This window comes from Nerophis lumbriciformis, linkage group LG28 (assembly GCF_033978685.3).
Source record: "Nerophis lumbriciformis linkage group LG28, RoL_Nlum_v2.1, whole genome shotgun sequence".
Lineage (NCBI taxonomy): Eukaryota > Metazoa > Chordata > Actinopteri > Syngnathiformes > Syngnathidae > Nerophis > Nerophis lumbriciformis.
In genome coordinates this window covers 29,100,567-29,115,566 of record NC_084575.2, presented here as the reverse complement: position 1 = coordinate 29,115,566, position 15,000 = coordinate 29,100,567, and the positions used below count along the sequence as shown (strand labels likewise).

The window sequence follows — 15,000 nt, the reverse complement described above, 5'->3', positions numbered from 1 at the left end:
GGCATTTCTTTCCATAACTTGAGTTGATTTATTTTGGAAAACCTTGTTAAATTGTTTAATGCATCCAGCGGGGCATCGCAACAAAATTAAGCATAATAATGTGTTAATTCCACGACTGTATATATCGGTATCGGTTGATATCGGTATCGGTAATTAAGAGTTGGAAAATATCGGAATATCGGACATCGGCAAAAAAGCCATTAGTGGACATCTCTAGTTTAAAGTGTTAAAAGTTTAGATTTGAGTATGGCATTTGTAATGGGGAAAGACATTAATGTGTCTTGCATTCATGTTAGCAGCTAGTTTCCAGCAAGGGATTAGGCGCGCCAGCTGCTAGGTAGTAATTAACGCCGCTAGCTATCAGGACGCACTAGCAATATCACCAGTCCGTGAGTTTATCGAATTGCCATTATCAATCGTGGTTTTACGATCATTTGAATTTGAAACAGCAAAACCGACTGTCGGGAGTTTTACCATGGTTTATCATTAATAGGGGTACCGTATTTTCCGCACTATAAGCCGCCCCGGGTTATTAGCCGCACCTTCAATGAATGGCATATTTCAAAACTTTGTCCACCTATAAGCCGCCCCGGGTTATAAGCCGCGCCTACGCTGCGCTAAAGGGAATGTCAAAAAAACAGTCAGATAGGTCAGTCAAACTTTAATAATATATTACAAACCAGCGTTCTAACAACTCTGTTCACCCCCAAAATGTGATGTGCAAATGTGCAATCACAAAAATAGTAACACTCAAATTAGTGCAGAGCAATAGTAACATCAATAACTCAACGTTGCTCGAACGTTAATGTCACACAACACACAAAATAAAGATTTAAAGCTCACTTTCTGAAATTATTCCTCATCCATAAATCCCTTGAATTCTTCTTCAGTGTCTGAATTAAAAAGTTGGGCGAATACGGCATCCAAAATGGCCGGCTCCGTCTCGTCGAAGTCATCAGAGTCAATGTCGCTGTTGTTGTCCAGCAGTTCCGTGAATCCTGCCTTCCGGAAAGCTCGGACCACAGTTGAGACCAATATATCCGCCAGGCATTTACAATCCACTGGCAGATGTTGGCGTATGTCGTCCGGCGCTGTCTCCCTGTCTTAGTGGCGCAGGTCATCTTGTTGCTTCCTCTACCTACGCACCATTGATTCATTTATGTTCAATTCTCTCGCTGCTGCTCTATTTCCGTGTTCTACTGCGTGACTTATTGCCTTGAGTTTGAATTCTGCGTTGTACGCGTGTCTCTTAATAGGAGCCATTTTGTGGTCTTTACAGATGTAAACACACAAATGAAATGAAACGCAATATCCGGGGGCTTCTTCTTCTACGGGGGCGGGTGGTTGCTTACAGTAGAAGAAGAAGCGCTTCCTCTTCTATGGGGGCGGGTGCTTACCTTGGCGGTTGCTTACCATAGAAGAAGAAGCGCTTCCTCTTCTACGGGGAAAAAAGATGGCGGCTGTTTACCGTAGTTGCGAGACCTAAACTTTATGAAAATGAATATTAATATTAATCCATATATAAGGCGCACCGGGTTATAAGCCGCACTGTCAGCTTTTGAGAAAATTTGTGGTTTTTAGGCGCGGCTTATAGTGCGGAAAATACGGTAATTGTTACGTCCCTATTTGTGTTCTACATTTCTCCCTTGGAAGGGATTTTTTCGTGCCTCCTTCGCCAAAGTGTATGAAGAACATGGTTCTTGACAGCCTTCGTGTTTGACCCCGCCACAGAAATAAACTCAACTTAGCTTGACTTTGAGTGACATTTTAAAAGCTAAATTAAGGAATAGAATACATTTGGCGATTGTCTTACCAATTTTCTGTTTTGTTCCCTATCTGCTTCTCGGTCTCTGCCCCTCTCTTGGACACCGGTGTTGTGGCTTCTCAGCAGCTGCTGGGCATCATGGATGGCCTGTGTGACCACATCGCCATTCCTGTGGAAATCTTTGGGACAAATCCAACAAGGGAAGAGGAGAATTAATTCATGTATTCATGCAAAACATGGCTAAATAGGCACAAGTTCATGAGTTATGCAAATGTTCATTGAAAATAGCATTTTGACATTTTTCCTGCAATACTGTAACCATTCTCAGTATTTGAAAAGGGATCCCTACCATAACATAACACGTGTAATAGCTCAAGAGAAATGCAACGTACTAATAGAAGTAGTGATACTGAGGTAAGGTAAAATCAAGGTGCTAGATGTCACAAATATTTAGAATAGTGTCAAAAGTCATACGGATACATCATTTTGTCGATACTATTAGGAAAACTTCGTTTCTAAAGAATATTTGTCACTCTTCTTTTAGTAGGAAGAGGTTTTCAGGAAATGACAATATAAAATACCTCAATATACTTGTCTATACAAGACTGTTACAGACATTTTAATTGTATGATCCATGACAAAATGAAACGAACAATTTGACTCCTAAGACATCACTGTTTGGTGCTGACTAAGTGCCGTCATAACTCACTGAGGGCAGATCGCGGCGGGCTATCGGATGAGTCCCTTAGCCGATCCCTGTGTCTGTAGGAGCCATTCATGGTCAAGGATGCCAGTTCCAGACACTGTGGACTCGGTGCTTTTCTCATCTCCATCCCTTTGGGCTTGGATGTCAGGTTCAAGGGCTGACCGGCTTCCTAAACCCAGCGTGAGAGTAGAAAAGTGCGTTGAGTCGTTAAGGAGGATGTGTATGCATTCCAGCTCTGCGGTGCTAATCGGGCATGTCAGAGCGTATTCTGTCACACCCTTGGTAGTATCTATTCCTTTTGTCTGTTTTTCTACCCTTTTGTTGATGTGAGTTTTTGTAATCTACCTGTGTTGAGAACCGAGAATGTAAATAAAGTTCACACACACATGCTGACAAATTGTACAAAAGACACAAAACTTTGAACACCGGGTGTGTTCGGTTTGAAAATTGACAACAGAGCAAAACCCCCGGGCCTGATGATGTTTTCCCTTCCAACCTGAAATATCGTGCGGCTGAGCTGACTCCTGTCTTCACGGACATCTTTAGCACCTCCCTGGAGTCATGCCATGTGCCACCTTGCTTCAAATCCTCCACTGTTGTTCCTGTCCCCAAATAGACACCGATCGCAGGACTCAACGACTAGACACCAGTGGCACTGACTTCAGCAGTCGTAAAGTCCTTTGAGTGCCTGGGCCTACCCGCATCTGAAGACCATCACCGCAGCCCTCCTGGAACAGCTGCAGTTTGCCTACAGAATCAACAGGTCTATAGATGACGCAGTAAACCTGGCCCTCCACTTTGTTCCCCAGCATCTGGACTCCCCGGGAACCTACGTCAGAATCCTGTTTATAGACTTCAGCTATGCATTCAACACCTTTCTCCCAACTCTTCTACAGGACAAGCTCTTCCAGCTCAATGTTCCCGATTCCACCTGCAGGTGGATCACTGACTTCCCGAGAGGCCGGAAGCAGCATGTGCAGCTAGGCAAGACGGTCGGACACCATGTCCATTGGCACCGCATCTTCTCAAAAGTGTGTACTTTTTACTTTCCCCCAAGCTTTTGTCCCTGTACATAAATGTCTGAACCTCCCAACTACCAGTCATACAGGTGGGAACTGAACGCCCAGAAAACACCCCCACAGATTCCCCCATCTAGATATTGGAGTCCTTCCGCTTCCTGGGCTCGACCATCACCCAGGACCTAAAGTAGGAGCGAAGAATCCGCTCCCTCATCAAAAAGGCCCAGCAGAGGATGTTCTTCCTGTGACAACTGAGAAACTCCAACTGCCAACAAAGATGTTGTTGCAGTCCTACACGGCCATCATTGAGTCCATCCTCACCACCTCCACCAACATGTGGCCACAGCCAGGGAATACAAGCTGACTGCAGCAAATCCTACACTCTGTTGAGAAAGTAGTCAGCCTCCCATCTCTCCAGGACCTGCATGCCTCCAGGACTCGGGGGAAGGCCGATTCGCAGCCGACCCTTTTCACCATTGACACAAACTATTCGACTCACTCCCCTCAGGCAGGAGAAAAATGTCCATTTGGACCAAAACCTCCCGCCAAAAAAACAGTTTTTTCACTCTGCCATCAGACTCAAACACAAACTGATCTGCCACTGCTACTTACTCACATTTTGCACTGAATCCATTTGAATCTACTGTTACTGTAACAGTAACCGTTACTGCTCAAATATTAGGTATTTTATTTCATTTGATTCCTATAGATAGATAGATAGATAGATAGATAGATAGATAGATAGATAGATAGATAGATAGATAGATAGATAGATAGATAGATAGATAGATAGATAGATAGATGGATACTTTATTGATTCCTTCAGTCTTTGAAAGACTCTTTGACTTCTACTTCTATTTATTTATTTATTCTTCATATTTATTGTTTCCTGCGGGGTCACAAGCTTCCTTCATGCAACTTTTGCTCAAACATTCCCTTCACTTCTCCAAACCGCACAACTTCCACAAATGTCAGGTCAGCATTTGTCAGCTTGTTTTATACGTGTCTTTATTACTAAAAGAGTTGTTTTTTTTCCCCTCAGGAAAATTTAAAATGTTATTTGTTTAGTTCTATTTCATTTTGGTGTAGTTTTGCTAGTTAAAGTCTATGTAGCGCCACTGCACCGAAAAAGTTCATAAGTTGTGAACCCTCACTGACAATTGCATTAAAAACAACTCTAAATAACAGGAAAAGTTGGTCTGGATATGTAGTAGAACAACTCACATAGCTAAATAGACCACAAACAGAGCCCTTTCAATAATATTGACTTAGTTCTTATGCGTAGTGTATGCATTAGAAGTCGTTTTTACAGGGCGATCGCTACTAGGGTTGCCAACTCCCTGAAAATTAAACAAGTGACACATTTGGTTTGTCTTTGAAGACGTTTCGCCGCTCATCCCAGTAGGCTTCATCGGTTTGTGCTCATAGACTTAGATTGGTCAGATCTAGTCCAGCGGTTGGTACCAAAACCCCAAATATTTATACTACAAAAAACTAGGAGGGTGTTCGTGGGCACCCTATAATAGTGAGAAAAACACCTGTTTTAATGCAAACGAGCAATCCGACTGTCAAAGCCAACGACAGTCGTTGAAGTGTAAATTCCCCTGGTTAGCATTGAGGTATTGTGTGGCAGAACGCTGTGGATCGACTACTACCAGTCAAAATAATCGGAATCCCCCGCGTCAGCATTCCATTCAGTTGCAAACAAATGAGCACGAACTGATGAAGCCTACTCGGATGAGCGGCGAAAGGTCTTCCAAGACAAACCAAACAGTCCAGTTGCGATCGATTGAACGCCCTGAGATTACAATGACCTGGATGAATGAAACCTTCATAGACACTGTTGGCAGAGCCGATTGTCTTGTCAAAATGATTGAACTCAAACTTTAATTTAGTTGGATTTACATTTTGGAGGAATTGGAATACATGTGAAACTAATTGCTCAATAATGCATTTCTTAGGACAAAATAACAAAATTATCAACAGAAACAAGACTGTGGCTGTATCACACTGGCGCAACCCTTACTAGGAATCAAACCTGTACTATGTTTTATTGGCACTAGCAGATAATAAGTTCATCTTGCCATTATAATAATAGGACCATCAGGAAACAACCAAGTCTGCCATAAAATGTCATAAAGTATTTTAGATTGTCACAAAAATATAGGGCAGAGTGCGTGCCTTTTAGTCACGTGGCTTTGTTTAGGGATTCCCCTTTCAGGTGACGTTTGACAACCCTTGCTCTAAACAGTCAGATTCCTGAAATAGGTCTCGCCATTTTTCATAATTACATGTGAAATTCCAGTTTATAATCACTCTCTCTACTTCATTTACCAGACAAACCCTGTTCGTTTAGCTTCTCAACAACAACAAAATTACTGGTAGAGCCTAGCTTGCTGGCTGGTCAAATTACTTTTTAAAGTTCTTACATGCAATCGGTAACATTTAAATCTTAATATAAATGACATCTGTGTTAATTTTTTGTGGTTATGGTGCTCCTTACAGGCTTACAGAAAAAAAACGCTAACCGCTCCTGTCATTGTTTAAATACTTTTCATACTACTTTATACTACAAAACACACACCACATGCAGTCATATACCTGTCGGATAGAACCACAGGTACTCTTGGAGGGGCTGGGCAGGAGCAGCATGGGATAGTCCACAGCTGTAAAAGATACAACAGATAATAATAGTATAAATCATCAAACAGTGAGCAAAACGTGGGTAAAAACATGAAAAAAGAATAGCAAAACATATTGTAGTGGCGCTTTAAGAAGCTAGTTTCGCATTCCCCTCTGCGTCCTTGTTCCCATCATGCCTCACTGCAATATATTAACGAGGTAGCTGCTTTAGTTTAGAGATTATAAATTAATTTGTGTTTATTTTGCTAAGTTGCTTTGTCATGTCTTGCCATGCTAAGTTAAGTATGTGTTTACCTACCTTTTCACACATTTTACCCTTTTATCTTTACATCATACACTATGACTGTGATTGGTGTCCACTTCTCAACAGTGTTGGGTTAGTTACTGAAAACCAGTAACTAGTTACAGTTACTAGTTACTTTATTTCAAAAGTAACTCAGTTACTAACTCAGTTACTTACACCAAAAAGTAATGTGTTACTGTGAAAAGTAACTATTTAGTTACTTCTTCTACTTTTTTTTTTAAAGCTCCCATTAATGCCCTTTTAGTCTTCATTTCAGTACTGTTATTGCACTGGAGAATAATACAATGTGTTGATCAACTTGACATACATTTGCATCACTGAACTCTGCTAAGCAATGTGGTCTACATACAACACACAAAGACAAAGATATGTTTCAAAGGGCCAATTTATTTCAGGCCAGAACAAACTGACAAAACTATTTTAAATAGCTGCAACATAACATACATAAGTAACAAACAGCATAATAACACTAACACTAACACTAACCACGTTAAACCCAGATTCCAAACTAACAAAGGTCTTAACTCATTCTCTTTCTATGCCACTTCAATATGGAATCCACTCCCAACAGGTGTAAAATAAAGGGCATCTCTATCCTCCTTCAAAACCGCACTAAAAGAACACCTCCAGGCAACTACAACCCTAAACTAACACCCTCCTTTCCACATAATACCTCTTCGGATTGTAAATAATCAAATGTAGACCTTTTTTCTTAAACTTTCTGATCTCTCTCTCTGTGTCCACTACTTGCTATACATATCCTACCAAGTCAGTCCTACACTGTTTCAATGTCCATTTCTCTAATGATGCAATTGTTGATGCTGATTGTTGATGACAGAAGTGTTGATATCCCACATCCCGGATTGTAAATAATTCGATGTATATACTCTGATGATTATCTTGTGTGATGACTGTATTATGATGTTAGTATATATTTGATAGTATATATCTGTATCATGAATCAGTGGACGCCGACTTAAACAAGTTGAAAAACTTATTGGGGTGTTACCATTTAGTGGTCAATTGTACGGAATATGTACTGTACTGTGCAATCTACTAATAAAAGTTGCAATCAATCAATCAACAACATAGCTGTAAAGCTGGCTTCACCTAAGGAAGGCACACGTGACATACACAGAGCCTAACCAGGCAGATTTGAATTGTTGTTTTGGGCAGTAGACGGGATCTTTGATCCAAGACACAACTTACATTAAACTAAAATGTTCTTTTCTTTGTGCTCGACAAAAGAAAAGAAGTGAGAATATCTCATACTTGCCAACCCTCCCGAATTTCAGTGCCTCTCCCTGGGACAACCATTCTCCCAGATTTCTGCCGATTTCCAGCCGGATTTAAGGCACGCCCCTCCAGGTCCGTGCGGACCTGAGTGAGGCAGCCTGTCGTCACGTCCGCTTGGCCAACCAAAAAGTAACCACAGAACACTATACCGTATGGTCGTATAGTGTTCTGTGGTTACTTTTTTGTTGGCCAACGGTTTACGTTGTATTGCGCACCCCCCTCCCCTCCCCTCCCCTCACCCACACACACACACACACACAGAGAGTGCAGAGGAAGAATCAGAAGCATGTCATTGCCTCGCTGCCATAAAACACGATCAGATCCTCAGTTTCTAGCCGATACTACATAAAAAATAACCTAAAAAAAACCGCAGTAACGCATGATGTAGTAACGGTAACTGAGTTACTGAATATAAAAAATAACGCGTTAGATTACTAGTTACCGCCGAAACTAACGGCGTTACAGTAACACGTTACTTTGTAACGCGTTAGTCCCAACACTGCTTCTCAATATTCTTTTTGCGGCCAAGCCATCCATCCATTTCCTACCGCTTGACCCTTTCGTGGGTCGTGGGGGGTGCTGCAGCCTATCTCAGCTGCACCTTGGACAAGTTGCCACCTCATCGCAGGGCCAACACAGACAACATTCACACTCACATTCTCACACTAGTGCCAATTTAGGGCTCTAGTGTGAGGGCTCATCTCATTATTTAACTTTGAACTCGCAGGGTCTAATATTTTCTAAATTTTAAATGTTTGCTAAAATATTTTGAACTGAACTCAGAGGTTGGCATGGACTCATTCCCGGGCCGTTAGTTGAATAGCCCTGCCACTGAACATTGAGTTGATAGTTCATTGCCTGGCACTCTTGCATGCCGATTCAGACGACCCATGTTTGAGTCCCCGGTGAAATTGAAGCAGGGGCTGGTCCAGGCGGGTGGCACTTTTCTATCAGAGTTCACAAAAGCCTCCACAAGATTTGTTGCTAGTCGTATTTTTAATTACAGTCTCCAAGCAGCTCTGATTGAAGTCGCTAAATTGGCAACACTAATCATTACGGCTTTTTTATTCAATTCCCTGGCAGACCAGGTGCATTGTAACACTCTAAAACTCTAAAACTTTATAGCATCATAGGTCAAAATATGGTTAAACTTTGATGTACTACAGTGTTTATTTTTTGTAATATTATACATTTCATGCAGAAAAATCACCCCCTCCAATACAACAAATATTGCATAATCTCTGTTTTATCAATAGATATTGTAATAATGCAATATTGTGAGTTACAGTTAATTTCCCAACCCTATTATTGACACGCTACATTCAACTAATGCCTATACTGTGACTATAAAAGTCTGGAATTAAATTAAAGTCAGCTAATTTTACTTTTTTTTTTTTTTGTAATACAATTGCAACTAGGCGACACATTGAAGAAAAGGTTTGTAACGTTACACGTGCGAAGATACAGTGGCATGACACTAAAGATTGAGCGTCCATCTACAGAGCTCAAAATTAACTTCAAAGTCTTAACTTCACTTCTTTATAAAACTTGAAAACACGTCATGCACTGTACTGTAAGGTTACTGTTAAATAACCAAAAACCCAAATGACGGGCTATTTAAACAATTTGAAAGGACCGAGAAGACAAGGTCATAGTCTTTACTTTTTTTTTGTAATTGATGCTTTGTGACTTGTGCCCTTGATTACCTCCGAACTGTGTCCAACAGATGCCCTTAAAGTTTTTCACCAAACAGACCTTGGATTGAAGTGCACAAATATGCCTGGCAGCAGAAATGTCATTTTACGGCTTATGTGTTATTAAAATACTTGAGTGAGAGGATGTTCAAGATTTGGATCAAAGGCAGCAACAAGATTTCTGGCCCTTTGTCAGTCACAATCAGTGCGCATTCTTCCCTCAAAAAAGGACTTGAAAGAGTTGACATTTTTGCATGACAGAAGCTATCTTGCAGGTATTATTAACTATACAAAAAACAGACCGTCTCAATTGGAATACTTCCGTCAGTACACATCAACATGTACTGTATTCGGTGTACAAACCCCGTTTCCATATGAGTTGGGAAACTGTGTTAGATGTAAATATAAACGGAATACAATGATTTGCAAATCCTTTTCAACCCATATTCAATTGAATGCACTACAAAGACAAGATATTTGATGTTCAAACTCATAAACTTTATTTTTTTTTTGCAAATAATAATTAACTTAGAATTTCATGGCTGCAACACGTGCCAAAGTAGTTGGGAAAGGGCATGTTCACCACTGTGTTACATCACCTTTACTTTTAACAACACTCAATAAACGATTGGGAACTGAGGAAACTAATTGTTGAAGCTTTTGAAAGTGGAATTCTTTCCCATTCTTGTTTTATGTAGAGCTTCAGTCGTTCAACAGTCCGGGGTCTCCGCTGTCGTATTTTACGCTTCATAATGCACCACACATTTTCGATGGGAGACAGGTCTGGACTGCAGGCGAGCCAGGAAAGTACTCGCACTCTTTTTTTACGAAGCCACGCTGTTGTAACACGTGCTGAATATGGCTTTGCATTGTCTTGCTGAAATAAGCAGGGGCGTCCATGAAAAAGACGGCGCATAGATGGCAGCATATGTTGTTCCAATACCTGTATGTACCTTTCAGCATTAATGGTGCCTTCACAGATGTGTAAGTTACCCATGCCTTGGGCACTAATACACCCCCATACCATCACAGATGCTGGCTTTTGAACTTTGCGTCGATAACAATCTGGATGGTTCGCTTCCCCTTTGGTCCGGATGACACGATGTCGAATATTTCCAAAACCAATTTGAAATGTGGACTCGTCAGACCACAGAACACTTTTCCACTTTGCATCAGTCCATCTTGGGCCCAGAGAAGCCGGCGGCATTTCTGGATGTTGTTGATAAATGGCTTTCGCTTTGCAGAGTAGAGCTTTAACTTGCACTTACAGATGTAGCGACAAACTGTATTTAGTGACAGTGGTTTTCTGAAGTGTTCCTGAACCCATGTGGTGATATCCTTTAGAGATTGATGTCGGTTTTTGATACAGTGCCGTCTGAGGGATCGAAGGTCACGGTCATTCAATGGTGGTTTCCGGCCATGCCGCTTACGTGGAGTGATTTCTCCAGATTCTCTGAAACTTTTGATGATATTATGGCCCGTAGATGTTGAAATCCCTAAATTTCTTGCAATTGCACTTTGAGAAACGTTGTTCTTAAACTGTTTGACTATTTGCTCACGCAGTTGTGGACAAAGGGGTGTACCTTGCCCCATCCTTTCTTATGAAAGACTGAGCATTTTTTGGGAAGCTGTTTTTATACCTAATCATGGCACCCACCTGTTCCCAAATAGCCTGCACACCTGTGGGATGTTCCAAATAAGTGTTTGATGAGCATTCCTCAACTTTATCAGTATTTATTGCCACCTTTCCCAACTTCTTTGTCACGTGTTGCTGGCATCAAATTCTAAAGTTAATGATTATTTGCACAAAAAAAAATGTTTATCAGTTTGAACATCAAATATGTTGTCTTTGTAGCATATTCAACTGAATATGGGTTGAAAATGATTTGCAAATCATTGTATTCCGTTTATATTTACTCATATGGAAACGGGGTTTCTACATACACTGCACACTTACTGCAGTTCCTGAGGGTGCACATTTTGATATTGTACAGCAATCCCAAATCGATAACTGGTCGTTGCGCCACTATTGACGATATGCTGAGAAACAAACAGGCACACACAGTGGCAATTTTGGATATGGTCCACATTAGCAGTCAACCACAAGGACGAGGAGAAAATAAGATTAAATGTTTATTTGTGCTTAGTGATCAATCGCTCATCCAAAATGTGTGTGTAAGGTGGGAACCTCTACAAGTGGGTTATTAGAGAAAGTCGAAACCACTGGGTGCACAAATTTGAAAAATGGGAACAAAAGAGGAGAAACAGGCAAAATGGGGACTTAATGGGGGGTCCATTAATTGATTAACGTGGACCCCGACTTAAACAAGTTGAAAAACTTATTGGGGTGTTACCATTTAGTGGTCAATTGTACGGAATATGTACTGTACTGTGCAATCTACTAATGAAAGTTTCATTCATTCATTCCAACACAGTGCTCCATTGAAGCTAGCACAGCCACTGGGTAGCCTAGCCTTAGCTCGCCGTTGCTTCACCTCAGATGTCTGCCCTGTATTTGATGTGCAAAGGACACAACAATATATATAACTAGAATACATAACTAGAATCTGTGCGATTCTGGTAGAAATTGCGTGTAAATGCCATATGCGCAAGCCGGGGAAACGTGCGATTCGAACTGAAATGCTTAAATGTCCAGGATGATTGGAGTGTATGAATGGTGGAATAGTTTAAATTGGAGGAGAAATGTGGGATATGAAGAGGTTTGTATATTTCCCATTTAGTTTTAATAGGGAAAAGTTCATGCCAAGAGTAAAACAACTTGCACTGAGCCTAGTCTATAAAATTTGCTACACCTCCCTGATACCGAAGTACACGTCAAACTACTTCCATAACGTAAATGACCGCCATAACCACAACACCAAAGGGAGCTCCACAAACCACGTTAAACCCACATTCCGATCTAACAAAGGTCTTAACTCATTCTCCTTCTATGCCACCCATCCATCTTCTTCCGCTTATCCGAGGTCGGGTCGCGGGGGCAGCAGCTTAAGCAGGGAAGCCCAGACTTCCCTCTCCCCAGCCACTTCGTCCAGCTCCTCCCGGGGGATCCCGAGGCGTTCCCAGGCCAGCCGGGAGAGATAGTCTTCCCAACGTGTCCTGGGTCTTCCCCGTGGCCTCCTACCGGTCGGACGTGCCCGAAACACCTTCCTAGGGAGGCGTTCGGGTGGCATCCTGACCAGATGCCCGAACCACCTCATCTGGCTCCTCTCGATGTGGAGGAGCAGCGGTTTTACTTTGAGCTCCCCCCGAATGACAGAGCTTCTCACCCTATCTCTAAGGGAGAGCCCCGCCACTCGGCGGAGGAAACTCATTTCGGCCGCTTGTACCCGTGATCTTGTCCTTTCCGTCATGACCCAAAGCTCATGACCATAGGTGAGGATGGGAACGTAGATCGACCGGTAAATCGAGAGCTTTGCCTTCCGGCTCAGCTCCTTCTTCACCACAACGGATCGATACAGCGTCCGCATTACTGAAGATGCCGCACCGATCCGCCTGTCGATCTCACGATCCACTCTTCCCCCACTCGTGAACAAGACTCCGAGGTACTTGAACTCCTCCACTTGGGGCAAGATCTCCTCCCCAACCCGGAGATGGCACTCCACCCTTTTCCGGGAGAGAACCATGGACTCGGACTTGGAGGTGCTGATTCCCATCCCAGTCGCTTCACACTCGGCTGCGAACCGATCCAGCGAGAGCTGAAGATCTTGGCCAGAGGAAGCCATCAGGACCACATCATCTGCAAATAGCAGAGACCTAATCCTGCAGCCACCAAACCAGATCCCCTCAACGCCCTGACTGCGTCTAGAAATTCTGTCCATAAAGGTTATGAACAGAATCGGTGACCAAGGGCAGCCTTGGCGGAGTCCAACCCTCACTGGAAACGTGTCCGACTTACTGCCGGCAATGCGGACCAAGCTCTGGCACTGATTATACAGGGAGCGAACTGCCACAATAAGACAGTCCGTTACTCCATACTCTCTGAGCACTCCCCACAGGACTTCCCGGGGTACACGGTCGAATGCCTTCTCCAAGTCCACAAAGTTCTATGCCACATCAATATGAAATGCACTCCCAACAGGTGTAAAAGAAAGTGCATCTCTACCCTCCTTCAAAACCGCACTAAAAGAACACCTCCAGGCAACTACAACCCTAGACTAACATCCTCCCCCCACCACATCCCACCTCCTCGTATTGTAAATAATCAAATGTATATACTTGTTCTTATGCTTTCTGAGCTCACTATGTTTACTGCTCGCTGTACATATCCTACCAAGTCAGACTTACACTGTTTCAATGTCCATTACTCAGATGTTATAATTGTTGATGATTGAAGTGCTGATATCAACCAAACCTAAGAGGAACACTCTAATGGTGAAACGGTTGAAATCGGATGAAAGAATTGGGGGAAATAGTCAAAAGAAAAAAGGGAAAAAACAGTGGTGTTTAAAAGCCGTAATGCCTGGTAATTTGGAACATTTTGAAAGCCGGAAACACTTTGGCTTGAATGTTCAGGGTGAGCGTAGTGTGTGGATGGTGGAACGGTTCAAATTGCGCCCCCGCGGCTGTGCCAGCAACTTGAGGGTTCTCGGTTCGATCCCCGCTTCCGCCATCCTAGTCACTACTGTTGTGTCCTTGGACAAGACACTTTACCCACCTGCTCCCAGTGCCACCCACACTGGTTTAATTGCAGCTTAAAAATGTAGGTAATGAGTTTCACTATGTAAAGCGCTTTGAGTCACTAGAGAAAAGCGCTATATAAATACAATTCACAATACACTAAATCAAATCGCATCGTAAACTATGTATTGCAATGCGAATCGAATCGAATCAAATTTACATCCCTAGTAATTGAATCTGTATATGTAATGATTAATTGAATATTATGTTTGTGATTAATCACATGAGTTAACTTGTTTTGACAGCCCTAATTTTAAGCCCCCCCCCCCCAGAAAAATGCTTAGTAACATGCGCGATAAGATGGCTCACCTGGTTTGCACGGGATAGGTTGAAGTGGCAAACCCATCGGTGTGTCAGAGGGGACTGCAAGTGACTGGGCGTTGGGGTGGAACGCTGGAATCATTACGTAGGGCATGTTTACCTGCTGGGTCGAGGTAGGACAAATCCGACGTAAATGACAGGTCTAAGTTGACCCGAAAGAGACAGATTGTGCGTGAGCTGACCTGAATCTGCTGCTGAAGAAGGTTGATCTTGTGCTGCTGCTGGATCAGCTGCTGCTGCTGTTTGGCAATCTGAGACACAATACATGTGATTGTTACACACGCACACATATGGCATTGTATGTGTCACACAGCGATTAGTGTGCACGGCATTATTGAACAGGATTAGGACCCTAATCAGGACCTTTGCAAGGGCTTTCACTGCCGTGTGCATATGTACAGTATATATAAAAATACAATGTATGATTTTATTTTTTTTTTATTACAGTTCATTCACAAAAACATATTTATTTTTGTAGTATACTTATATGTAATGTTATGTACGTTTAATAAGGGTGTAACGGTACGTGTATTTGTATTGAACCGTTTCGGTAC

At 42.3% G+C, this 15,000-nt stretch overlaps 1 protein-coding gene across 2 annotated transcripts in view; it reads right to left on the bottom strand.

Annotated features, from left to right (window-relative positions):
* Positions 1-15,000, bottom strand: part of sox13 (SRY-box transcription factor 13) — a 101,143-nt gene that overhangs the window by 14,114 nt on the left and 72,029 nt on the right. Inside the window, exons 5-9 of one of the 2 annotated variants that reach the window (XM_061924011.1) lie at positions 14,629-14,697; positions 14,435-14,549; positions 6,092-6,156; positions 2,475-2,640; positions 1,814-1,944 (exon numbers count right to left, since the gene is read on the bottom strand). In XM_061924011.1, the coding sequence (XP_061779995.1) occupies positions 1,814-1,944; positions 2,475-2,640; positions 6,092-6,156; positions 14,435-14,549; positions 14,629-14,697 (546 nt within the window). The remainder of the gene's footprint in view (positions 1-1,813; positions 1,945-2,474; positions 2,641-6,091; positions 6,157-14,434; positions 14,550-14,628; positions 14,698-15,000) is intronic. The other variant, XM_061924012.1, reaches the window with a different exon arrangement.